The 27,496-nt window shown below is 45.1% G+C and overlaps 2 protein-coding genes across 4 annotated transcripts in view; one reads left to right on the forward strand and one right to left on the reverse strand.

Annotated features, from left to right (window-relative positions):
* Positions 1–804: 804 nt before the first annotated feature.
* On the forward strand, positions 805–14,541 carry LOC118083425 (alveolar macrophage chemotactic factor-like). The gene is made up of 4 exons (XM_060279125.1): positions 805–888; positions 12,978–13,116; positions 13,202–13,305; positions 14,498–14,541. The coding sequence occupies exons 1-4, from the start codon at positions 822–824 to the stop codon at positions 14,539–14,541; spliced, it is 354 nt and encodes a 117-aa protein (XP_060135108.1). The 5' UTR covers positions 805–821.
* Positions 14,542–19,048: 4,507 nt separating this feature from the next.
* The window catches only part of CNOT6L (CCR4-NOT transcription complex subunit 6 like), a 32,532-nt gene continuing 24,084 nt past the window's right edge, over positions 19,049–27,496 (reverse strand). For all 3 annotated transcript variants that reach the window (XM_035111808.2, XM_035111810.2, XM_035111809.2), the window contains 5 exons: positions 26,777–26,931; positions 26,386–26,537; positions 24,924–25,151; positions 23,321–23,523; positions 19,049–22,637 (listed from right to left, as the gene is read on the reverse strand). In XM_035111808.2, coding sequence (XP_034967699.1) covers positions 22,425–22,637; positions 23,321–23,523; positions 24,924–25,151; positions 26,386–26,537; positions 26,777–26,931 — 951 coding nt within the window. In that variant the 3' untranslated portion in view covers positions 19,049–22,424. The remainder of the gene's footprint in view (positions 22,638–23,320; positions 23,524–24,923; positions 25,152–26,385; positions 26,538–26,776; positions 26,932–27,496) is intronic.

A 27,496-nucleotide genomic window follows, 5' to 3' on the forward strand; every position in this document is an offset into this window, starting at 1 on the left:
TTATTATTATTAGTAGTAGTAGTAGAGTTGCTGTATTAAACTAAAAGTCGAAAGCCAGCCTTACCAAAGAGGAAAGATCTTGAATGGTTCATTGTGCCTGATCCTGACCAATTCCTGTAAAATGCTAAACAAATAGTACTGTAGACAAAAGCAGGAATTACCCTACTTGTAAAGAAGCTAAATAAAAAAATTCCTTCAGTAGCACCTTAAAGACCAACTAAGTTTTTATTTTGGTATGAGCTTTCGTGTGCATGCACACTTCTTCAGATACCTGAAGTGTGTATCTGAAGTGTATCTGAAGAAGTGTGCATGCACACGAAAGCTCATACCAAAATAAAAACTTAGTTGGTCTTTAAGGTGCTACTGAAGGAATTTTTTTATTTTACTTCGATCCAGACCAACACGGCTACCTACCTGTAAAGAAGCTAGTCCATGTGGGAAGACCATTGTAACCTCAGGAGTTGCTCTGAGGTCAAGGGTCGCCAGTCTTTTCAAGCCTAGGGCACATTTGAATCATAGCATTGCCAGTTGGAAGGGACCCCGAGGGGTCATCTAGTTCAACCCCCTGCAATGCAGGAATTTGGAAGCCTAACCTGGTTTCTCTTTCCCATTTGCATCTCTTTATTTAGACTTGAGGAAGGACAAAAGCATGGGGGATTTTCAGACGCACACAAATATATTTGTTGATGTGTTGTGTGGATTCCCTCGCACCCACCTAATACTGTATCTACAAGTTCCCTTTTCCAGGATGGTTATAAAGAGAAGGTTCCCCTCATCCACCCACAAAGCACAATTGCTGCGAATATCAAGGTGCGGCCGCAATGAAGGCGTCGATGGTGCTGTTCCTGGCCTTAGCGCTGCTTGCAAGCAACATAGTCCCTCTCTGCGGTGAGTAGCCTGGGTTTGCTTTCTGCTTTGCGCTTTCAGTTCCCCGAATCTGAAGCAGGGCTTTGTTAGAAGTGAACCCTGGGACGGGTTAACTGATGATGAAAACGGTGTTCTGAGCTGCTGCAAACCGCCTTTCCGGCGCTCCAGTGTTTGGGGCTAGAATCCACAACTGTAAGGAGAAATATTAGTATAAGTTCAGCGTGTCCAGCTGAAGCAAACACAATTTATTCTTTCGTTTGTTCCACAAGGCTTCCACATTATTGCTGTCCGAAGGGGCTCTAATGCAATCAAAGCCAGACAAAAATAAACCAGAGCATTTGTGGCGTAAGAAGTTAAGGGATTTCGGCAGGGAGTTGGGGGGGGGGTCCTCAGTGATTGGAAATATAGTCAACACAACAGTGACGAGGGATGGAGGATTGGAGTGGTCATTCTATGATGTTATGGCAGTGGGGAGGCATTCTGCACTCTCCAAATGGCAGTGGAAGAGCTTGGAGAAATGGGAACAGGGCAGGCTGCGGGATATAGCCCACTCTGGCCTCCAACCCCTTGCCATCTCTCTCTGCCATCTCCCATCTGCCAACTGCCTCACTCTGCCTCATCAGACAACCTGAAAGCAACACAGTAGGCTAATAATATAATTACAATACTTTTATATCACTATTGAAATATATATTAATTTAAAACCAGATAACGTACAATATATACAATAGTGATATAAAAGTACTGTAATTATATTATTAGCCTACCGTGTTGCTTTCGGATTGTCTGATTGTTCTGTTTGCAACACAGGGGATATTTTTTTACTTCACTCTGCCTCATGGCAGAGCCGGCCCTTTACAGCAGGAAACGGGAGTCATAAAATAATAATAATAATAATAATAATAATAATAATAATATATTATTTATAACCCACCCATCTGGCTGGGTTTCCTCAGCCACTCTGGGCGGCTTACAACAGAAAAATGAAATAAAATAATCTATTAAACATTAAAAGCCTCCCTAAACAGGGCTGCCTTCAGATGTTTTTCTTCTTCTTTGACATCTGATGGGAGGGCATTCCACAGGGCGGGCGCCACCACCGAGAAGGCCCTCTGCCTGGTTCCCTGCAACTTGGCTTCTCGCAACGAGGGAACCGCCAGAAGGCCCTCGGTGCTGGACCTCAGTGTCCGGGCAGAACGATGGGGGTGGAGACGCTCCTTCAGGTATACTGGACCGAGGCCATTTAGGGCTTTAAAGGCCAGCACCAACACTTTGAACTGTGCTCGGAAACGTACTGGGAGCCAATGTAGATCTTTCAAGACCGGTGTTATGTGGTCTCGGCGGCTGCTCCCAGTCACCAGTCTAGCTGCCGCATTCTGGATTAGTTGTAGTTTCCAGGTCACCTTCAAAGGTAGCCCCACGTAGAGCGTATTGCAGTAGTCCAAGCGGGAGATAACCAGAGCATGCACCACTCTGGCGAGACAGTCTGCAGGCAGGTAGGGTCTCAGCCTGCGTACCAGATGGAGCTGATAGACAGCTGCCCTGGACACAGAATTGACCTGTGCCTCCATGGACAGCTGTGAGTCCAGAATGACTCCCAGGCTGCGCACCTGGTCCTTCAGGGGAACAGTTACCCCAATCAGGACCAGGGAGTCCTCCACACCTGCCCGCCTCCTGTCCCCCACAAACAGTACTTCTGTCTTGTCAGGATTCAACCTCAATCTGTTAGCCGCCTTCCATCCTCCAACTGCCTCCAGGCACTCACACAGGACCTTCACCGCCTTCACTGGCTCTGATTTGAAAGAAAGGTAGAGCTGGGTATCAATAGTGTAAAAGATACTATTTTAAATGGTAGTGGACACAGTGTCCTGGTGGGATACCACTCTCTCTCTCAGCCTAACCTTCCTCGCAGGGTTGTTGTGAGGCTGGAATGGGGAGCGAGAGAACCATCTATGCCACCTTAAGCACCTAGAGGGATTGAAATGTAAAATAAATAAACAGTCACGGTCGGCTTGATAGAGTTTTTGGGTTCCGGTGCTCCTCCTTTCGTGATGCAAGCTATGTTTGCAATCTTATGGCCTGCTTTGTGAACTTTATTTGATGGCTTCTTGTTTGAAACGGTGTGCACCAAGGGGAGGTAGCAGAGCTCAGCGGTAGAGCACATGTTTTTATGTGGAAGGTCTCCGCTTCAATCCTTGGCGTTAAAAGGGATCAGACAGCTGGGGAAAGGATTCAGCCAGAGACCTTGGGCTTGTGTGCAGTCAGAACAGAGTACTAAGATTAGTGATAGGGGAGAAATTTGATCCTGTTTGCATTTAAAGGCAAACCTGACTGATGCTTGCTGGAATAATATGAGAACCAAAACTCAGCTTTCCTTCATAATTTGAACTTGTCTGAATCTTGCAGTGCAGTTCTCCAGCCAAGTAATGCGTGCCAAAATGCATGTACTGCTGGTGTGCCTAAAAATGTATATTAGCGATGCAAAAATTATCAGGCAAAAATGTGTATATTTGGCAAAACTGCATTAAAATGCATCAGGAGAAATTTGTACCAAAATGATGGTGAATTTTCGTGGTGAATTTTTTACAATTGCAAACCAATGTGGAAATGTGGAGGACTGAATTTAAGGCAGAACAAAAGGAGAAACTGAGAAAGACTGAAACTGGCAAATTGATCTATCCCTAACTGAGATAAACCCACGAATACCCTGTTCTTGCAAAGCAGGCTTCGTATCTCTTGGGTCTCAAACATTTTGCATTATTGTTTGCAAAATTCATTTTTGCATATTCAGTGACTGCAAAGCTGGGCGGTGGTGGCTGAATGAAAATTGTGATCACACCCAATACGTTTGCTCACAACTATCGCCAACTTCAGTGGAAGGTAACAGAATCTATACATAGGTCAGTGGCAAGTGAACAGGCTGTCTCCACATGACCAAACACCCCACAAATAACAGAGTTTTCTTATCTCATTAGGCATGATCAAGCTTTCTTTAGCGCCACAGGACCAATTGCAGTCATCAGCAGTCGTTAACAGCCATCAACAGGTTTACCACTCCTATCAGCCTATCACCCATTCCCACCACCACCCACCCTCTGTGGGTGGCTCTTCTGTTTCAAGTGTATCTGACGAAGTGTGCATGCACACGAAAGCTCATACCAAAATAAAAACTTAGTTGGTCTTTAAGGTGCTACTGAAGGATTTTTTAAATTTTGCTTCGACTTGGACCAACACGGCTACCTACCTGTAACTAGAGTTTTCTACTGCACATGATGCAGAGCTGAAATACACTCAACTGTTTGCGCTGACCTTTGATTAAATGTAGAGAGGTTGGGAAGGAAATTTGCAGAACCTGGAGAAACCTCTTCCACTGGCAGTAAATTCCTGGGTCACCAGAGTCTGCCAAATGGCATGTATGAATAAACCCACAAATTGAGAAAGAGAAGGAAGGCAAAATCAAAGATAACTGTGTTCACAAATGGAGCTGGGGAAGAACAAATCTGAATTTGCTGTTTGGAGACATATAGAAATACAATGGAATTTCACATCGTGATGCAAAAGACTTCACATTTTATTGTTTCATCTTAAAGAAGATAGAAAAACAAGATATGAAACTTCTGTGTGTGTTTGTGTGAAGTCATTACATTTATATTGAACGGGTCAATACTTAGGTGACTGCCCTATTACCAGTATTATTATTGGTATTATTTGAAGCATAAATAACATAACATTATCTTATGTGTATTCTCTCTCTTTCTTAACTTTCATAATTTGTCATTCAACAATAGAAAAAGAACTGCAATGCACCTGGCTGTATGTTCTTAGGGCTTATTCACATTTTTTTCTTGACACATTTTGATCGTATCGGGTATTGATTAATTCCCTTGGGTCTGAGGGCTTTTCTCATTTTTCTGCAGCCGTGCCTCTCAAAAATCAGATCTTACCCGCTGAACTGAAGCTCATTTTTGAAGCAAAACCTCTCTTTGGATTTTCTGTGCATCTGGTAAGATCTGATTCGGATTTCGCAAGGCACAGCTGCAGAACAACATAAAAGCTGTGGGACCTGGGAAAATTAATCGCTACACAAAACAATCAAAATACTGTATGGGTCAAGTGAAAGTTTCAAAGGTTGGGGGGGCAGGTGCAATCCTTCCTCTTTCCATAGCCCTATCTGGGTGCTTTCCTAATGCGATTTCAATTGCACAAGGGGGAAGAGCATGGCTGCACTTCCTCCCCCCCCGTCGCATCTGATGCACCCTTGTCGCCTGGGGTGCCTGCCTCTCTCGTGCTCTGAAGTCCATATGCTTACAGCAGGTTTCCTGCTGCAAAACGTTACCCTTGCAACATGCTGGAGGCACGTGGGCTGAGGCACCGGAAAGGTCAAGATGAGGCCAAGAAGTGTGACCCCACTCTCCCATTGATGCCCTTGTAAGTGCATGAAGACAGCCCAACAAGGACTTGATGGGTTTATGGTACACGCTCCTGTACGAAAAGGGCGGGCGTTCATCCCATTGCGCAACAGGCTTATGGTACAGGCAACTCCCAATTCATGCTGGGGTCACGCGCAACGCCTTTGCACGTGTAACTGAAATCACGTATATTGGGAGCACCCTGGAGAGTCCTCCTGGCTCACGAGCAGATCCTCTCCGAAGCCTGAACAGGACATCTGCATCAGGCTCTGGGGAGGGTGTCCTTGCAAGCTGGAGGCACAGCGGGGCTTTGCTGAGACCTCCCCGACTAACAGCTGACTTGCAGGGTAGCGCAGCAGCCTCTGCTTCCCCGTGCATCAGCTGTGCAAGATGCAGCGTCCCTCCAGCTCACGTGCGAAACATCTGTAGGTCTTTTGAGGAGGAGGGTTCTGAGCACTGCCAGTCTTTTATTCAGCTAGCCAAATTATGTCCGTCCGTGGATGCAGAGCCAGCATGGAACAGGCAGGAGCTCTGCAAATTGCTTTAGGGATCTGGCTGGGATGTAAGGCAAAACGGCGCATCTCTTTCTTGCCGTTTGAGGACCTCTGTCCTTAAGCCTCTGCACACACCCCTACAATCATAATTTGTGAAGAGCGTTGGGCTAAGACCAGTGGATGCCGCTCCTTTAGTGAATAGGGTCCTCTCCCACCAACCTCAGTCAATCCCACTTGCCAGTGGCGGAGGAACCCTCCGGCACCTGGGGCGGGACGCCAAGGGGCAGGACACCGAGGGGCGGGGTGAACCGCCAGGCGGTGCACGTGTAACATCCGTACGGAGTGCGCATGCGCAGCAGCTCACACAGTCGCTGTGTGAGAAGCAGCTGTGACAAATTGAAGCACTTTTAAAATGTTTATTTCTGCCCAGCTGGCAAAGAGTTAACCCACCTCCAGCCTGACTGGCATAGAACTCTGATGGGGGCGGGACTGTGCCCGGTTTGAAAGGAGGGAGTGTCGGTTTTGGTCAGTTAGGAGGGAGAGGGAGGAAGGTGTGATGTGGTGTGGTGTTATGTGGTGGCTTGTTAGAAGACAGTGAAGAGGCTAGGAAAACTTAAAGTTAAATGTTTGACTGAGTTTATTTTGTACAACTGGAACAAAGCTAATTAATAAATGACACGTTAAAGAATCACTTATTTTTTTTAACACAATAAAACTTCATCTCTGTTTTTGCCAACAAGAGGTCCGTCTGTATTTTTCCAGCGAGGTACCAGGACTCACAGCCGTGGTGACTCAAGAGAGGGCAAAACTCACCTCAGGCAGGGAGGTGGTGGTTTGTGTCCTGAAGTTACACGGAGGAGGCTTAGAAGGGTAACCTGAGGTGCCAAGAAGTTGCCAGAGTGCATAGGGCAAACTTCTACAGTGGGGGAATCCAACTGAGGGAGACCCTTTACTGGAGGCAAGAGTTATTCCTGGGGGACAGCCTAGAGTTTCTTAAGGTACCAGGCCACGCAAGCTGGAAGGCTCTCCTTACTAAGAAACCCATTAGTAAAAGGGGTTGATTTTTGAGGCGCCAGGAGAAGAGGGTGGGTGTTTTCCCCTCTGGATTCCTGTGTCGCAGTGATAGTAAGGTAGAGTGGGACCAGGGTCGTCACATTTTTGGTGGCAGCGGTGGGATCGAAATTCAAAGCTCACGCGCCTAGTTTGGTTTGAGTCTGTCAGGATTTTCCTGTGAGGAAAATGACTCACGTAAGAAAACCCAGAGAGGCAAAAGGAGATGAAAGAATGGAAGGGGTTGAGGGAAGCCCAGGTTCTGAGGTAGAAGTTATGAAACTACGAATTGAGATGGCCCGAATTGAAAGTGAGAGAGAAAAAGCTAGGATTGAAGCTGAAAGTGAGAGGGAAAAAGCTAGAATTGAAGCTGAGAGGGAAAAGATGGCATCTGAGGAGAGAATGCAGTCAGAGAGGATAAGGGCACAATTAGAACAGGACAGAATGAGGCTTGAAGAGATACGTTTGCGATCAGAATTAACTCAGAGTCCAGTTAATAATGATAGTATCGCAATTAATTTAAAAAGGTTCCCCAAATTTGGAAAAGACGATAATGTCGAATCGTTTCTATTGACCTTCGAACGCGTTTGTGTGGAATTTCAAATACCTGAGGAGAACTGGATGCTTTATTTAAGACCTCAAATTTGTGGGATACTAAGTGAAATTTATGCTGACCTGAGGGAAGAAGAGCTGTCAAGTTACCAAGTATTTAAGCAAAGGGTCAGGGTTCGATGTGGACTCACGGCTGAACAAAGCAGAAAGGCTTTTCGTGAGGCAAAAAAGGAACATAAAGAGACTTATGCCCAACTAGCTAGCCGCTTAGATAAATTACTTGACAGATGGATTCAAGGGAGTGGAGTGAAGGACTTTGATGAGTTAAAACAATTAATTTGTTTAGAACAATTTTTTAAGCAAATCCCTAGCAATTTACGTTGGTTCTTGAGGGATAAAAAACTGAAAACTGTGGCACGGGTTGCCGAGGTCTTAGACGAACTACAAGGAGATTTCAATGAAATAGCATTCCCAAAACACTCACAGAAGGGTAATCCATGGAGAAACAGAGAAAATAAAGACAGGCAAGAAAATTTTCCTGTCAGGGAATCAGTTTCTGACAAGACAGGGTCTAAGAAAATCACTTGTTTTTTCTGTAATCGTGAGGGCCATGTACGTGCCAGGTGCCCCCTGCTGGTTAAGTCGCAAACTACACCTACTGCAGCTAAACAAGTAAAACTGGTAATGCAGTCACAGGAAAATAGCTCGCCTCAGACAGAAGGCTCAGAGAAAGCAGACAGTTCAGCTGAGACTACTTCTAAGGTCTTACAGGTCTGGAGGGCTGAGCAGGAGTGCAACCAAGATTACATGGAGCCAATTGAATTAAATGGTCAGTCTTGTTTAGGTTTGAGGGACACAGGAGCAGAAGTCTCACTTGTCAAATCACAATTTGTTCCAAAGGAGCAGTACCTCAAGGGTCAGTCCTATAGTTTAAAAGGCATATGGGGCCCGCATTTTGAAGTACCATTAGCTGAAGTTGATATTACCTACAAAGGATTTTGTGGCAAATGGAGAGTAGGAATCCTAAATGAATTGGAGGTACCCTTTTTAATAGGGAATGACCTAGCTAGTCAGAAGCACCGTATTCAGATGATAACTAGGTCACAGTCTCAAGTCACTGAGAGTAATCCTCCTGCAGTTATAGAGTCACCCATAGAGCCTGGTGAGGATGAAGGGCTGATTAGCGTGCCAGTGGTCCAGGAGCACGGTGCCCAATTCTTGAGTGATCAAAAAGCGGATGAAACTATAAAAGAGCTGTGGGGTAAAGCACAAAGTCCTACTGCAGAAGTAACTGTGGAGAACCCCTGCTTATTTACCACCATTGAGGGAAGACTGTATAGAATTTCTAGGAGGAGGAAAACTGCTGCGGTTTGGGAGAGGAAGAAACAGTTAGTGTTGCCAAGAGCTTACCGGTTGCAAGTGCTACAAATGGCACACGACGCACCCTCAGCAGCGCATCTAGGCATTAGAAAGACTAGTGATAGAATCCAAGCAAGATTTTACTGGCCTGGGATGGGCAAAGACATCAAAGAGTATTGCAAGTCCTGTGTGATCTGCCAAAAAGCAGGCAAAAGAGCGGACAAAACGCGAGGCTTGTTACAGTCTATTCCTGTAATTACTGAGCCCTTTTCCAGAGTAGGAGTGGACATCCTCGGGCCTATCTCCAGAGTTACAAAAAGGGGGAATAAATTTATTTTATGCCTCGTGGATTATGCTACGCGCTATCCAGAAGCAATACCTCTAAAGGACATTGACTCAAAGACTGTAGCAAAAGCCCTCATGTCGGTGTTCTTAAGGCTGGGATTCCCCAAAGAAATTATAACAGATTTAGGGACATCCTTCACGTCCAAGACCATGGAAGAGCTTTTAACTCTTTGTGGGATTAAGCATGTTAAAACTACGGCTTATCATCCACAGTCGAATGGCTTGACGGAGAAATTTAACTCAACCCTGAGCCGGATGCTAAAAACCTATTCCATCAATCATCCTAACGACTGGGATGAGAGGCTGCAACACTTCCTATTCGGTTATCGCGAAGTGCCGCAGGAGAGCACAGGGTTCAGTCCTTTTGAACTCCTATTTGGACAACAGCCACGAGGACCCCTAGACTTGATGAAAGCAGCGTGGTCAGGGGAGGAGCAGATCGACAGCCCTGATGTTGTGACGTATCTACAGGAGCTACAGAGCGACCTTCAAGAGCTACGGGAGCAAGCTGCTCACAACTTGCAGCAGGCACAGCGTCGACAGAAGCAGTGGTATGATGCACACGCAAGAGACAGATCTTTCCAGCCTGGTGACAGTGTGCTCGTGTTAAGAACAAGACGTCGAAAGAAGTTGGAGATGTCGTGGGACGGTCCCTTCAAAGTGGTCGAGAGGATATCTGCGGTGAACTATTTGGTAGAGTTAGATGGGGAAGGGAACCGATGTAAAAACTTTCATGTGAATTTACTTAAGCCTTATTTTGACAGAAATAAGTTGGTGTTACAAGTAAAGGGGAAGGTGACCCAAGGGATTCATTTAACTGGGTGGGGAGAACTAAGTAAGGGCACAACTCTAGCAGAGGTGTCATTCGATGAAAGTCTGACCCCAGAGCAAAAGGAGCAGTTAAAATTAGTCCTTGCTCAGTTTGCTCAGATCTTCTCAAACATCCCAGGGAGGACCAGCCTAGCAACTCATAAAATAGATACGGGGGAAGCAAGACCCATAGCTACCCCTCCTTACAGAGTGACGGGGGAGCACGCCGACTTGGTCTCTTCAGAGATCAGGGAGATGCTTGCACTGGGATTGATTGAGCCCTCTTACAGCCCCTGGTCATCGCCCCTGCTCTTGGTCAGGAAGCCAGACAATACCTTTCGTCCCTGTGTAGACTTCAGAAAGTTGAACCAGGTGACCGTGCCGGACGTTTACCCCATGCCACGGGTGGACGACTTGGTTGAGACCATAGGAAAAGCGAATTATATATCTACACTGGACTTAACAAAAGGGTACTGGCAAGTGGAAATGGATCCCTTAGATAAGCCCAAAACCGCTTTCATCACTAGAGATGGGTTATTTGAATTTAAAGTGCTGCCTTTTGGGTTAAAGAACGCGGCAGCCACGTTCCAGCGACTCATCGATAGGATGCTAAGGGGTCTGAATACGTTTGCCCTTGCTTACATTGACGACATAGCGGTATTTAGCCCATCGTGGAGAGATCACTTACAACACCTAAGTGTGGTTTTCCAGAGGATAAAAGCGGCAGGTTTAACAGTAAAAGCGGCTAAGTGTCAGATGGGGAAAAGACAGGTTAAATACTTAGGCCATGTTCTCGGAGGGGGAGTGATCAGGCCAGATACTAACAAAGTGGAAGCCATCAGAAGCTGGCCGGCTCCCAAAACTAAGAAGCAGGTGCGTGCCTTTATAGGAGCTATAGGTTATTATAGGCGTTTTATCCCCCAGTTCAGCACTCACGCGGCTGTGTTGAGTGACTGTACGAAGAAAAGCCGCCCGGACAAGATTATCTGGACATCACAGTGTCAACAAGCTTTTGAACTTTTAAAGGCTGCTCTGATGACAGAGCCCATTTTAAAAGCACCTGATTTCTTTTGCCCTTTTAATTTAATGACGGACGCTTCAGGTGTTGGTTTAGGTGCAGTGCTGGCACAGGAGGGAGAAGGAGGGTTTTTACACCCAGTATTATATATCAGCCGGAAGCTATTGGAGAGGGAAAAGCACCTCTCCACCATAGAACTCGAATGCCTAGCGATTTTGTGGTCCGTAGGTAAACTGAAGCCTTACCTGTGGGGCCGAAAGTTTACCCTATATACCGATCACTCACCGCTGAAATGGCTAAACCAAATGAAGGGTAACAACAGCAAGTTAATCAGGTGGAGCATGCAGTTACAGGATTACACCTTTGATGTCAAGCACATAAGTGGGAAGGAAAACATCATAGCGGACGCTTTATCCAGGTATTTTTGAGAGGTATAGAATGGTGCAAATGATTATATGAAACGGTGATAACCCTAGCAGAACATTTGTGCTTAGGCGTTATAATCTGACACATGCCAAACATGGTTTATCTGTGTACAAGTTTATGAGATGTTAATTTAGTTGACTTTGTAATATGAATGTTATAGAATGCATTGAAGTATTTTGGACCCCAAGCCTATTGCTTTGGCATTGCTCTAGTTAATTAAGAGCAAGCCGACGCAATGTCTTTGTGGTGGGGGAGATATGTGACAAATTGAAGCACTTTTAAAATGTTTATTTCTGCCCAGCTGGCAAAGAGTTAACCCACCTCCAGCCTGACTGGCATAGAACTCTGATGGGGGCGGGACTGTGCCCGGTTTGAAAGGAGGGAGTGTCGGTTTTGGTCAGTTAGGAGGGAGAGGGAGGAAGGTGTGATGTGGTGTGGTGTTATGTGGTGGCTTGTTAGAAGACAGTGAAGAGGCTAGGAAAACTTAAAGTTAAATGTTTGACTGAGTTTATTTTGTACAACTGGAACAAAGCTAATTAATAAATGACACGTTAAAGAATCACTTATTTTTTTAACACAATAAAACTTCATCTCTGTTTTTGCCAACAAGAGGTCCGTCTGTATTTTTCCAGCGAGGTACCAGGACTCACAGCCGTGGTGACTCAAGAGAGGGCAAAACTCACCTCAGGCAGGGAGGTGGTGGTTTGTGTCCTGAAGTTACACGGAGGAGGCTTAGAAGGGTAACCTGAGGTGCCAAGAAGTTGCCAGAGTGCATAGGGCAAACTTCTACAGTGGGGGAATCCAACTGAGGGAGACCCTTTACTGGAGGCAAGAGGTTATTCCTGGGGGACAGCCTAGAGTTTCTTAAGGTACCAGGCCACGCAAGCTGGAAGGCTCTCCTTACTAAGAAACCCATTAGTAAAAGGGGTTGATTTTTGAGGCGCCAGGAGAAGAGGGTGGGTGTTTTCCCCTCTGGATTCCTGTGTCGCAGTGATAGTAAGGTAGAGTGGGACCAGGGTCGTCACAGCAGCCCATATGGATGTCCATCTGTATGGACAGCAAACACGAGCGGCAGCCTGTATGGATGCCACAAGTGGTGCCCATACTGACTGCACACGCCCCCTCGGCTGCTCTACATCTGGGGGGAGGCAGCGGGCCATCTTGTCACCCCCGAGTGGTACCCAGGGTGGTCCACCCCCTCTGCCCCCCCTTCATACACCCCTGCCACTTGCCTGACCTCTTTCTTACAATCTTGGTCCAGGGGGGTAGTACTGCCTATCAGCTTCCTTCTTCCTTACTATCCGTTGCTCTTGTCAAACTCAGCAGGGAAGATGGGGACAAAGATAGTTAGTTTGGTTCTGGCTGCACCTAACGTTGGCTCCCTTACCTTCTGCCCTACAAGCCCACCCCTGGCTAGGACTGGGGGAATCTGGGCTCAACCCTTGCTCAGTAGTGAAGCTCACAAGGACCTGCTCTATCTGTAAGTATATCTCAGCCTAAGACACTTCGCAGGGTTACTGGGAGGATCAATGCAGGGGGGCTCCCATGCCACCTTAAACTCTTTGTAGTAAAGGAAGCATAAACACGGAATGAAATTAACACGATGCGTGCCGGAATCTGAGTATTTCTCGTGGTGTTTTCACAAAGGTCTCGCTATGGAGGGTCACCTCGTCCACATGGGAAGTTGCAAATGCCGGATGCACACCGTCTCGGTCTTTGGCCCAAAACAGATCCAATCCATTCAAGTCATTCCCCAGGGAATACAGTGCGGAAGGACAGAAATAATGTAAGTGAAGCCAGCACGCCCACATCCTACCATTTTGAAGAGGGTGAGGAAGAACGCTAATAATGACCTCATCATTATGTTTCAGATTAACCCTGAAAAACAAATGGCAGGTCTGTGTGGCACCTACTGCCCAGTGGGTGAAGAAATTGCTGAAGAGGCTGATAAAGAGGTACGATTTTGCATATTCAGGTACAGCCAGGGCTCCCTCGGTGACCTCCCTTGGCACCTACCAAGGCCCTCAGACCCTCCATTTTTTTTTTAAAAAAAGGGTTTTTCTTGGTTTGTTTAGCTGCTTGGCAGAAGGGCTTGCTTGACTTTCTGTATGAATTTTGCTTGTTTTGGGGGAGATTGTAGGTATTCTGCTCTTTTTAGGGGGAGGGTTCTGAGCAACACCAGTTTTCCTACTGCAAAACTGGCGTTATATGTTGCCCACAACAGATTTGCAGAAATGCCCCCAAGCCTCCCAAAATATGAGGGCCTCCTGATTTAGCAGAATGCGGAGTTTTCTTTGATAGTCAAGAAAAAAACTCTAGCAACACACAAATAGCAGTCGTCCTAATATTGTTCTCACCTGCATCTGGCCAATGTAGATATTATATGCTTAATCAAGCTGCTCAGGCTGACTGGCTTATTCACTGGTGCAAGAACCAGTCCTGTACCAAGTCAGGGCATTTACCCATCTATCTTAGCATCATCTAGAACAGACTACAGTTGCTAGCTAGCGGTGATGGGAGTTGTAACCCCAAAAGAGCTGGAGACCCAAGTTTGGGAAACACTGATTTAGAAGAACTTGCAGCAATTCTCCAGGGTTTCAGACCCAAGTCTTTCTCAGCCCCACCTATGAATGCCAGAGGGTATTTGCATGCTCTACCACTGAGCTGAAGCTCTTCCCTCCATCTTCCCTTCACCTTTCAAGCAGAAATAAGTCTAAAATTTGCTACATGGGTAAAGACAAGCCAATAACAACAACAACAATCTATTTATACCCCGCCCAGCATTAAAAGCTTCCCTAAACAGGGCTGCCTTCAGATGTCTTCTAAAAGTCTGGTAGTTGTTTTCTTTGACATCTGATGGGAGGGCGTTCCACAGGGCGGGCGCCACTACCGAAAAGGCCCTCTGCCTGGTTCCCTGTAACTTGGCTTCTCGCAGTGAGGGAACCGCCAGAAGGCCCTTGGTGCTGGACTTCAGTGTCCAGGCAGAACGATTTGGGTGGAGCTGCTCCTTCAGGTATACTGGACCGAGGATGTTTAGGGCTTTAAAGGTCAGCACCAACACTTTGAATTTGAAAATAGGTCTCCGTGTTATTGTTGAATAGTCCAAGTCACCTGAGTCATAGGAAAAATCTGAAAAACCAAGCATTCTTTTATGTCCCCTGTTCCAGAGCAGAGAACAAAAAATCCCTGTGTAGATGGCATGGATCCCTGAGATAATCCATGCATGGTTTTCTGCTGAAAAGCAGCATTAGGAGGTGTCTTTCAGAGGAGCTACAGCGAGGGATGCTTAACCCAACATCCTGCTTTTTCACAGCTGCTACACACCATTCCCATGGGGTTCAAGCTCAGCATACACCTGGAATTCTGCTGAGGGAAAGCAGTCGAGGAGGGTTGCAGCAGGAAAGTGGTTACGGGAAAGGGTCAAGCCCCTCCTCCCTCCTGCTGCTTCTCTTCTGAAAACGGTTCCTCTCCAGGTGCTACTTTTCATTCAAGAAGCAGGTTGTAGGGTGGCGGTTGTCTTTTTTTTAAGGTTACGATTGATTTTCCTATATGTGCAGTTTAGCCTGAACACTATCAGCAAAGGGACTGTGCTATGAATGAGGAAGTCTGCAGTTCCATCTACCATGACCTCACTTTTAAAGCCTTAAAGGTAAAGGTAAAGGGACCCCTGACCATTAGGTCCAGTCGTGACCGACTCTGGGGTTGCGCGCTCATCTCGCATTATTGGCCGAGGGAGCCGGCGTATAGCTTCCAGGTCATGTGGCCAGCATGACAAAGCCGCTTCTGGCAAACCAGAGCAACACATGGAAACGCCGTTTACCTTCCCGCTGTAGCGGTTCCTATTTATCTACTTGCATTTTGACGTGCTTTCGAACTGCTAGGTTGGCAGGAGCTGGGACCAAGCAACGGGAGCTCACTCCGTCACAGGGATTCGAACCACCGACCTTCTGATCAGCAAGCCCTAGGCTCAGTGGTTTAACCCACTGCACCACCTGGGTCCCTTTTTTACCTTTAAAGCCTTACACACCTTAAATAAGTCATTATTATGACTTCTCCCAAAGGTTTCTGGAAATTGCAGCTTACCCCTGACAGAGCTACAATTTCCAGCTCCCTCAACAAACTGCAGCTCCTAAGGTGGAAGTCATATCCTTTAAATGTATGGTATAAGTATGCAGCCCTCACTAGCTGACCTTAGGCAAGGAATCTCTGCTCTCCATTTGCAACATGGGGACAATACTAGCTTACCTTGCCGGGTTGTGTAAGGAATATAAAGTAGCTTAATTTGAACACTCAGTTATTATTTTTACTTTGGGTGTGTGTGAAGGGTGCCCAAATCCCTCTACAACCACAAACAGCTTGGGCACTGCACTTGTTCCTTATCGTTTCTGATGGGGGCCACTTATGAATGTGCTATCCTTACTCCGAAGAACACCTGAGAAGTCTTGGCTTACATAATGGAATTTAACCAGTTTCTCTTTTATTAATTTCAACATATAGCAGCCAGTGAGCGCAAATGGGAGTCTTCCTGAAGGTGGAAAAATGCACAAGGAGCCCGAAAAAACAGTGATGCAGTGCTGCTCTGTTGTTACGCTTTCTATCTTGTAATTTTATATAAATATATATATATTCAAAACCACACTTTAAAACCACTGTGCCCTTCTGAGATGGTTGAACGGTGGACCTCAGTGACTGCTTCGGCTCATTTGGAATAAAGCACAAAGAATGCAAATTAGCATTAAAAAAGACAAAATGCTTCTAGCAGCCATTAAACAATTATACTGAACGGCTACTGTGCAATTTCTACGTTATTGGCAGAGATGTTACTCAAAATGTGCCAAATAGCTCGGATAATTGGGCGATGTTACATTACAAAAGGAAGGAGAGCTCCTTTTCTAGTTAAAGTAGCTTCCATTACTCGTGAGTCTAGACCGGGGTTTCCCAAACTTGGGTCCCCAGCTGCTTTTGGACTACGATTCCCATCATCCCTGACCACTGGTCTTGCGATCTAGGGATGATGGGAGTTGTAGTCCTAAAGCAGCTGGAGACCCAAGTTTGGGAAACACTGGTCTAGCACAAATTGCAAATCTGAACCCCAAGTCCTGCTCACACCCAGGCACTCGCCCTAACCAGGCCAAAGGCCAATCTAGTCCAGCATCCAGTTCTCACAGTGCCTGACCAGATGCCCATGAGAAGTCCAAAGGCAGGACATGAATGCAACAGCGCCTCCTCTCTCCCTCTGATTCCCAGCACTGACATTCAGACACAACCTACCCCTAACAGTGGAGGCAGAACATAGCAATTATGGCTAGTAGTCACTGATAGCCTTATTCTTATTCCCCCGATAGTCCTCCATTCACGTTATCCTCTCCTGAAGCCGTTATCTATGCCAGTGGTCCTTGCTACATGTGTTGGGAATGAATTCCTATCTGCCAATACAAGTGTTAATGGTATTGCAAGAAGGCAACATTTTGGTGGTCCTGCATTTGGTTTCAAAGAGGTGCCATCCAGCTACAGTCATACCTCGGTTGAAGTACGCTTCGGTTTGAGTACTTTCAGAACCAATTACACTCATACTTCGGGTTAAGTACGCTTCAGGTTGAGTACTCCACGGACCCGTCTGGAACGGATTAATCCACTTTCCATTACTTTCAATGGGAAAGTTCGCTTCAGGTTATGTACAGACTTCCGGAACCAATTGTGCACTTAAACTGGGGTACCACTGTATACCTGGAAAGCTCTGAACCAAATGCAATGAAACTCTAGTGTGGTGTGGCTGAAATATATACGCTATATAAGCAAGAAGGACCAATGAAAGACATGGTGCCTGATATCCATTCAGGCTTATTTTCAGTGAATTTGTCCAATCCCATTTTACCAAAGAACGAGCTCAGAAGCCTGCATACATGCATGCAAATGTGTTTAAAGTTTGATTTCTCTCTCTCTTAAGATGTATTCAGTCAAATGCATAACACTGATGCATTAAAGATGCACACCAAGGCAGCCTAAGCAAAATGCGATCCCTCCCCGCTTCATCTCTGGCCAGTGGTAATCCATAGTCTGTATCACACGAAGACAGGTATCTCAGGTTCAGCGAGGTGTATGGATAGTTCTACCTAAAAATGTAATGCTGAATAGGGTGTGGATCTAAGTAGTACTGGGGATTTCTAACAGAATGAATTGCTTCTTCCCACACAATATGCTTATTGATAAAGAAGAATTAAATTATTTGTCGACGATCCTGTTTGCAGATAAGGAATATAAACCTTTCAAGTCTGTTGACGGGAAAGTAGATTACAATACCAGCCTTCTTCCTATGCCTTGTTTAATCAGAATGGAAAACAGAGAAGCAAGCCATTTTTTCCTCAAAAAGTCAGCAATAGGCAATGAGCAATACCTTTTCCCAGAGCCATTAATGGCTCACCCCAGAGGCTGCCTATCTGCCTACAATCCATGCACTAGTAGAACTTCAGGTAGGTGACTGGGTTAGTTTTTTCCACAGTTCTGCCTGTTAATAAAGTTTTTTTTGGGGAGGGGCTCACAACAAATTTTATTATCAACTTTTCTTCTGAAAACATACTGTGTGCCAACACTTAATGGTATACAGCCACCTCTCCACTTACACAGGGGCTACATTCCTGGGTACAGTGAAATTGTGTATAGTGGGGAACACCATCTGAAAAGCCAAAATCCACCAAACTCCACCATAATCGCTCCCTCCAAACTGCCTTTCTCAAATGCCAACCCTCCACAGGACTCTTAAGGGTGGTTCAATGGCTTTTGGGTTGCTAGCCATTTCCCCTCTCTTTTTGCAGTTTTCCCTGTTCTTTTTGTCCCTTTCTGCAGTTTAAACTGATTTATTTTCCGGCACCACGCAGATGTGTGTCAATGGGGAGACGCCTGTCTACATTTTAATAGTTTCCAGCAATGCCTTAGGACACATGGAGGTGGTGCTGTGCATTGACGAGTGGGATTTCTGACACTTGGGGTTTTTACACACATAACCATTACGATTTGTTCAACTGCAATGTCCTTTCCAGGTTCCACCCTAACATAGCGTCACAGTAGCCCTTTAAGGGGCTTCTGTGGAGGAAACACTAACATGAACCAGCTTCTACATCTCTGCATACTGACAGCAGTGTTTACGATTACCTGAGCACATGCAATGCAATATTTCCTTTTGAAAATAGGGGGGGGGGGGAATGCATATTCCCATTAAGAATAGGTGGACATGCCCAGTGCATCTAGCTGTCCCCACAGAAACAGCCCTGATTTAATGAACTTGTCTCTTCACATGGGGGGAGTGCCTGGAAAGAAGAGGTTCTGTCTTGCTAGTGTCCTCAGCCACACACACCCAGCCCTACTTTGCACCTTCTTTGAGTGTTCCTGTCTGAAATCTTGAAATCGAATGCCGTTAATTTCTCTTGCTTCCCTGCATTGGGGTGTGTGTGTGTCTGTGTAGCAACTAGTTGACTGTACAAACATAAGATTATATTTACTGCTCCACCTACATTTTGCCTCTGGATCCACCCAGCATTGGTATGTGGCCCCAGAAGAAAATTCAGCCCTTGTTCTGAACAAATATTTCCAGTCCCTGATTTTAAACCAACACTTTGGTATGTGGAAAACTTTAAGGCGCAAAGTCCTTCCAGCAACGGAAACCTCCTCCTGGTGCTTCTATGGCCAACGAAACAACAACTGCTTAAAGAAAAGAATTGTGCAACATTTCAAACAGGTGTTTTTTTGTTTTTGTTTTAAAGATGGAGAGAAAAACCAAGAGAGTTACACAGGTTAAGATACAGAGCAGAGCAAAGCCATCTCAACCCCCGACTGCACCTGCTAATTACAACTAAACTAAACAAAAAGAGGAACTTAAAACTGTTTGCAATGTTTCCCAATATTTTTATTTTATTCCCCACCCCCAACCTCCCAACAACATTACAAAAGATTGGTGGGTTTTTATTATTAATAATAATAATTATTTAATAAACCGACTCCTCTGCAGTTCATATACAATCACAGGCGTTGTTGTTTTTTAAACTCCATTTTATACAAACATCTCAAAAAAAATAGTTGGGAGTGAAGTATGGTAGGAAATATTGCTCACATTGCTAGTTAACATGCACATATGAAAAGGAGGGAAATTGTTAAGTGCATTCCTCCCAGGTGAAGATACAGCAGATGACTTGGAACACATTCCAGGAGGGAAGTGTTTTGTGCAAGCCCCACTGAAATGAACAGGGAGTTGGGCAGCTCTTGCACATTTCAGTGGGGCTGGAGCAGGAGAACTTCCCAGCGGATGGGTCCTTACAAAAATAAAAACAAAAATAACTGAAAAGGCTAATGTCCACCAAATTAAGTTTTTCATGCTATTCTACTTTCCAGTACTATATTTCATTTGAGTTATCAATTCATATATACACGGCCGTGTAAGTAACACTTTTGAGGTATATAAGAAGAGATACCTGCATCAATATTGGGGAGGGGGAAATGTTCTCTCTGAAAAGGAGATAACTTTGTCGTACTTTATAAGCTGTTCTACACATTGGATGGAGCTACACGTTGTAAGAAACACAGGACGGCTGTCAAAAAAAAAAAGCTCAGTGTCAAATCCCTTCCAAATCCAATGCAATCAACCTTCTTTGCTGCTGTCCTGACGTTTCGTGTTTCCCCATTCCCAATGGGGGAGAATCAATGATGTGATGTGAAAGGTTGGCAAGCACAGAGGGAAAATTTGACCTGAGGCTGCCCTTTTGAGCAGCAGCCGCCCTGCATTTGTTGCCTAATGTATAGTTCCATCCTGAAAGTTTCAAATAAATACAACCAGTTCCAGTCGCTGAGGAACTGTCGACTGTAGGCACTTCCGAGAGCAAATTGTGGTCGTCGCCGAAGCAACTCCTTCCTCTGAACCCTATAGTCATGCACAAAAATGAGGCAGTGTTTCCTTCTTTAGCCCGATTCCAAATTTCCTTTGCCATTCTATACATACCGTAGCTAGCAAAGTGAGTGTGGGTGGGTGGGTAGAAATTAACTTAAGGTATATGTTTTGTTCAGCTGTTTTGTTCAGACCGATTCAGCTGTTTCGCTTTTTTTTTTTAATTCTTCCTTTTTAAGTGTATGAATGAGACAGATATAAGCTCTTTAAAAATTTTCATTCACATAATGGAAAAAAATCTCATTTATTAAAAATATCACATTTTGAGACTAGAAACAGTAAAGTGCATGAAAAGTTTAAAATATAAGCTCAAGGAATCGTATATAGCAGCAAAGAAGCAGAATACAGAAAAACTTAAAGGAACACAGACACAACTTTTCCTTGTCGATTGGACTTTTTGCTGTTTGAAACGCAGAGTCGGGCTCAATCCGCTCAAGAGGCTTTGCTGAAGCAACGTCCGTTCATTCTAACAGGCTGTATGTATGAAACATTGCACAAGCTCCACTGAAATGAACAGAGGCTGCTTGACAGCTCCTCTGAGCAAACTGCAGCCACGGCTTTCTAAAGAGATGGCATGTATGGTTTTTCTGCTCTTTCAAGGCAAAAAGCTTTTTTTTTTTTTAAATGGCCACCAGGAAGAGGGTGGGGGAAGGAAAGCAGAAGAAAAGTTTCCAAGTACACCTTAAAGGGAGCAATTAACTGTTGGGAATGAACCAGCAGCTTAAAAAGAAACCTTGATAGAAAACAAAACCAAATAAGGGCAATTAAAAGCACAGGATGACTATTTGGCGACTAGGTCAGGAAGAAGATGAATCTGAGGACTGATGATGGCCAACACTTTATCACCTTCACGTGGGAAAAGGGCACCCAGGAAAGCCAGCTCTCACGCACAGAGGAGGCAGTTACAAGATGGCTTTGGGAAGCATTTCCTCACCTGCTCTTCTCAGCTGAATAATCCTAAAGGTTTTCTGGGGGAAGGGGAGGACGATGGAAAAGGTACAACAAAAAAGGGACCAGTGGATTGGGTTGAAACACATTTTCACTTTGTGAAAATCAAACCTAAGAATTCTAGCCGCAGATTTTTAATGGAGGACCCTGTACCCGCCTCCCGGAAACTGCTGACAATTCCAATTTCTCCTCCAGTTAATGCAGTGTCTGTTCCCCACAGTGGTCTGTTGAATTGCCAGTGTTGCTCTGCTGGTTACTGTCAAACTGATCCCATCCATTATGCTGGCATCCTTCATAATTTTTTTGCAAGGGAGATGGTTCTCTTTTGGTAAGAATCCACAGCTACAAGCCAGCAGTTGTGCCTTATGATGGCACCTGGAGCTTCCCCATCATCAGCTAGACTTGTCCCTTCTACAGCAATGCACAGAGCTCACTGGGTTACACACAAGCCCCATTTGCTTTCATGGGCTTGGACAGGATGCAAACTCCTACTGATCAGGAATGAAGATTATCACAAAGAAGTGGACCCAGGTATATGCAATTAGATGCTCCCAGGCAAATTCTCTACTGGAACAGCACAATATATTTTTTTCTGTGGCAGGAAGTCTTGCGTCTTGCACCACCTTTGGCTTTCTAAATTAACTTAACATTTCAGTAGAGATAAGAGAGCAGTCTGTGCTACAAATAATTTACAACGGCAAGTGCTATCTCCAGTTAACAAACTTTTCCCAACAGGACCGAAACATCAAATAGGCCTACTCTATTTCAGGATGCTTTTAAAAAGAAAAACCAGAGTGGGCTGGGGGAAGAGAGGTATGGCTCATTTTGCTAAGATGTGAAAGAAAGCATATGCAAACCCTGCTGTCTGACGTCCTTTTACAAAGGCAGCTTCCCAATGAAACAAACAAGAGCCCGCCAGCTTAAAATGTGTGGGTTATATATATATATATATGTATATGCATACCTTAAAAACAAAAACCTGGAAAAAGGGAACAAACAAAAACTTTGGTTCCAGCCCTAGTGCCAAATGGTACCAATATGCACCGGGGGGGGGGAGTGCAAAATTGTATCATCAACACATATAATGAGAGGAGCTTGAAGCAGCAGCTTTTAAAAGGTCGGCCATACTTCACTCCTACATACTTTGATTTACAACTGTACAGGTCCATAAACAAACAAACGGGTCCCAGCCCTCAAAAGGGGCAGGGCCCCCACTACCGCCTGCTGGCCAAATGGATGCCATTGACAGGAGGCAGGAACAGAGGATGGAGCTCCAGCTGCGTCAACAGTGAGAAGTGGTCTGAAGGGATGTGAGGGTGGGGGCATCCGGTGATGTTGTTCTCAGCCAGCCACTGAGGGTCCAAAGGCCCCAGGACACCAAGCACGTTCATGTGAGTGTTGGAATAAAAAATGTAGTCAATCACACCCTGCAGAAGGGAGGGAGAAAAAGGCAATTCAAAACGGGGTCCTGTATATATAAATCAAGCCACCAAGAACCTTCTATGCTGCCTGATTTTGTTCTAATGCAGTCCCTGCACCACCTGTTGCACTGCTAGGTAGTAAGAGATGCTGGGAGCATCCTGACTGAAGCCCAGGGAGAAATGCAAGGCCACATCCAGGTTGCTTAGAAGCTGGCTAGGGGGGACCTGGAACTTGCTGCAGCTCCACCAACCCTATAAACAGCAAAGGTGGTTGCAACATGTTAATAAAAGCAGGAGGAGATGCCTAAGTGGGCACACCCTTGGAAGCTGCAGCCAGGACTGGGCTCCCCAGGTCATGTTGCCAGTCGAAGCTAAGAGGTACCAGCCGACCTTTCATGCACAGGAGAATCTGAGCGAGGGGTCAGAACCTAAATCCTGCTTCCACTTCTTCATACGGAAATGGCATGAAGCAGGTTGCTCCTACAACGACCACAGGGGTTGTAGGAGGCAGATTGCAACAGTGGCCACTCATCTGTGCACTTCAATGCATTTGCAACTGAATCACGGCCCAAGTTTCAACTACCCATAGGTTTAAATGTGTTTGGTTTAATTCACAGTAAATATAATCATCAGTCATTCCAGTACCCAGCTGATATATTCCTAATTGCTTCTGCCATAGCTCTACTCACTTTGAAATCAAAGGTGTAATTGGTATAAGGCATCAAGTTGTTTTCATAAGCGCTCTTCAGCTGGAAGCCATGTGTGATTCTTCCTTCCGGAGCCCCGTTCTTCCCATTGCCACTGAAGTTCATGAGACACTCATTGTAACGCAGCTCCTTGAAATCTTTATGGTTGTCAGCTACTATTCCGTTGCTTAAGTATTCCACAACACCTGTTTGCAAAACAAAACAGCCAATCTGTTGTTGCTGCCGGATGCTAATGCTGAATTGTGCCACCTGTTTGCCTGTAGCTAAACATGAACTCAGTTCTGGAACTCTATGCACACCATCAGCGGCCAGGAAATTATTAACGCTGCAAATGTTTTCATGACCAGGAGGGAAGAATTATCACCCAAGTAGCTATATAACCACCTGCTTAAAATAAGAAATAAGCTATTTAGCAGTTAGAGAAATACCACCAGTAGTTGGTTAAGGCTGACAACGTTTGTAATTAGAAGGGAAGTGATTATTTATGTACTAAATGTGGTGGTGGTTCTTGTAATTTATCAGTCATCTGGTTATAAATAGCAGTTTCCCTGGGCAAACAATACTGGTTCAACAGAGGGTTTGCACTTGTTCACCTTACTAACTACCAAATCTACCCTATTACCTCCTCTCCTCATTTTAGAATAAAAAGGTAAAGGTAAAGGGACCCCTGACCATTAGGTCCAGTTGTGACCGACTCTGGGGTTGCGGCGCTCATCTCACATTATTGGACGAGGGAGCCGGCGTACAGCTTCCAGGTCATGTGGTCAGCATGACAAAGCCGCGTCTGGCGAACCAGAGCAGCACACGGAAACGCCGTTTACCTTCCTGCTGTAGCACTTTGCACTTTGACGTGCTTTCGAACTGCTAGGTTGGCAGGAGCAGGGACCAAGCAATGGGAGCTCACCCCGTCGCGGGGATTCGAACCGCCGACCTTCTAATCGGCAAGCCCTAGGCTCTGTGGTTTAACCCACAGCGCCACCTGCGTCCCTTTTTAGAATACAAGACAACAATTCAGCAATTCACATTAAAATTTCCCCTTGAGACACAAGACATTGAAAAAGATCATTTTCCATAAAGTGTAACACTGGTGGAAAGATGATACAAGATAGTATTAACTTTCAATACAATGTCCCTCCCCCCACCCAACAGCATACAAATCAATATGGTTAATCTGATCCAATAACACTCCCGCCACAACACACAAACACTACACACTTGTAGCCCACTGACTGCAACCAACCATGCCTTGGGCATGGATCGGGACATAATGGATCGGGACAGGGTGGGGGAATCACAGGGATGACCCACAGCAATGCGTGGCCAGGCCAGCTAGTACTATATAAAAGAATGGAATTTTACTGTCTCCCCTTTTCCTGCCCTCTTTCCCCCCTCAACTCCATATTGCCTGTAAAAGTAATGTCTCACTCTGAATGTGACCAACTTGTTTGAAGGATTCTATGACTTGAAAACAGAGACTCTGTATGTACTACTGTTACCCAATAAAACCTTTTAATAAATACATTTTTTAAATAAAAAAGATAAGTCTTAACTTTGAAGTAAAAGCAAAACTGCTATTTCTAAATACCTGAATCCGGCAGTGAATTAAGATCTGCACACAGCACCAGAGGGATGGAATTCTTATCTGTTATTGGGCTTCCAGGCCGGCTAGAGGCTTTCTCAAGGATACTTTTCAGTTCCGAGACAAACATCATTGTCTGGACAAGTTTTACATCTGAATATTCAGGGTCCCAATGCATGTGGGCATTTGCTATAATAAGCAGCTGGTTGTCCACGGTATGGAGAGGCTTCATCCCTAAAGGCAATGAATAATTTCCAGAATTCTAAGTTAATTCAACTCCTTCCATGATACAGAAACAAACAGAAAAGCATTTAATTACATGCAAAGGAAATGTTCTTCACTGTGCAGATACTGCTGGACTTGTGGCCTGGGAGGGTTTATGTGAACAATCGAGCACCTCCCCATCAATTTGTCTCAATTCCCGTGACAGTGGTGGCCTGATAGAAATTATGATAGAAATTAAGGCAGTTGGGGGTACACTATGCACATGATTGTGCCAATTCAGACCAAATAGTACTGTGACTTTGATCCCAGTCACGCATCATACCTAGTGGCATCCATGCAGAGTTCCAGAGAGAATCGTGTTATGAAAAACAAAATGCTATGAAAAAAGGGGTCAGACTGAAGAAAGAACACATTCTTCCTAAGTACGGTAAGTGACCGCTCTAGCATGCGCAATGTGCTTTCGAGTGGCAAAGGCCACAGCTGCATGGACAAACTCACACATTGCATGCAGGAAATGCAGGCACCCCCACCCCCACCCCACGCTTACGCATGGCACCGGCAAATAATTAAATAATTCAATTCAAATCCGGAAATGGAGAGAGACAGAGCTGGAGAGTCCTTGTGGCTTGCAAGGAGACCCTCCCCGGAGTTTGAAGAGGAAATCAGGGAAGGAGCCCCGAAGAGACCAGAGGCACAGGAGGGCTTTGTTTACACTGCTCCGCCTCCCTGCCTAACAGCTGATGTGTGGAGTGGAGTAGAGCAGCAGCAGTATGGATGGATGGAAGAGAGAGTTGGCAGAGAGGGTGTTTAAGGGGTGTTGAGAAGGTGCTCCCCACTTTACGTGATTTCACTTATGCGTGCAGGGGGCCGGAACGTAGCCCTTGTACAAGTGGGGGGGGCCCCACCTGTACCAGGTTCAAGCTCTAACATATCCTGTAGAAAGGATCACTGATGGGAAAGACCCCTGACTGAGCACTACCACAAGTCATAGCAGCCAGAACAGCACTGGATAGACCAATAGCCATACTCAATTTAAGACAGCATTTTTGTTCATAGGGATGAATGGATCTGTTTCAGAAGCTGCTTCAGCAAAGCAGTCCACTGAGCTGGTGCTGTTCTGTCTCCACTTAATTTGTACTATAAAGTGGCATTATTTCTATATACAGGAAAGTTTCACTTGTTTAAAAACTAGTACGCCTTATGAAGCCTCTCCCCCTTCGTGTTGAAAATGCCTGATACTAACCTGTCCCAAATAGTTCCTTATGCACCTCTAACACGACAGCAACACCAATGTTGTCCTTTGTCATCACTCGATTCAACATAGCTTCTGATCCTTCGGAGTTTGCCATTGCCACTTGGTTGAATTCTACCGTGTGCTTCTGCACCAATGTGAACCTGAAACATGTAAAACATACCCAGGAACTCAGTCAACAGATATAAAAACGTACAAAGGTAAAGGGGAAAAAAAGACTACTAGAAAGCCAGGATATAAAACTTCTCCCTTTCATTTTTTAAATACAAAGGTCAATTTCATGTCCACATTAAAGCAACAACAGACGTTGCTTTGCAAACTATCAAACACATCTGAGGTACAGGCATGAAACAACAAAGTCAAATCGGCGAAAGTCTCTTACTTTTCCGTTTTGAAGAATATTGCACAACCATCCACATGCTTTCGCTCCTGCTCAGACATGATTTTGGCACGTGACTTTGGAGAAAAAAATCCATCATATCCACGCTCTTTTAATGCTGGCAGAAAGAGGGTGAAGTATTGCTCAGTTTCTACTTCCTGAAAAGGAACATCATACAGTGGGTAAGTGTCTTTGGCTGTTAACCAGAAGGCGGGTGCTTTGAATCCATCCAGGGATGGCTGTGGGCAGGATTCCTGCATTGCAGGGGATTGGACTAAATGACCCTTGGGTCCCTTCCAACTCTAGGATTCTATGATTGTTAACATTGAAGAAAACTTTGATGAGAAATGTAGGCTGTCTCATTTTTGCCTGTTTTAGGGAGGGTTACATTGGCATGGGAAGGACTGAGCAGTCACATTCACAAGTCATCATAAGCCACAGTTGCCAAGTTACCCTGTTTCTCATATTTTAAGACATACCCATAAAATAAGCCATAGCAGGATTTTTAAGCATTCAAGGAATATAAGCCATACCCCGAAAATAAGACATAGTGATAGGCGCAGCAGCAATGCCGGCTGCAGCAGGAGGAGGAGGAAAAAAATAAGACATCCCTTGAAAATAAGCCATAGTGTGTTTTTTGAGGAAAAAATAAATATAAGACGTGTCTTATAATATGAGAAACACGGTATTATGCTTTATTCAAAATGAACAATGGAAAAAGGG

This window comes from Zootoca vivipara, chromosome 9, assembly GCF_963506605.1.
Source record: "Zootoca vivipara chromosome 9, rZooViv1.1, whole genome shotgun sequence".
NCBI classification, from domain to species: domain Eukaryota; kingdom Metazoa; phylum Chordata; class Lepidosauria; order Squamata; family Lacertidae; genus Zootoca; species Zootoca vivipara.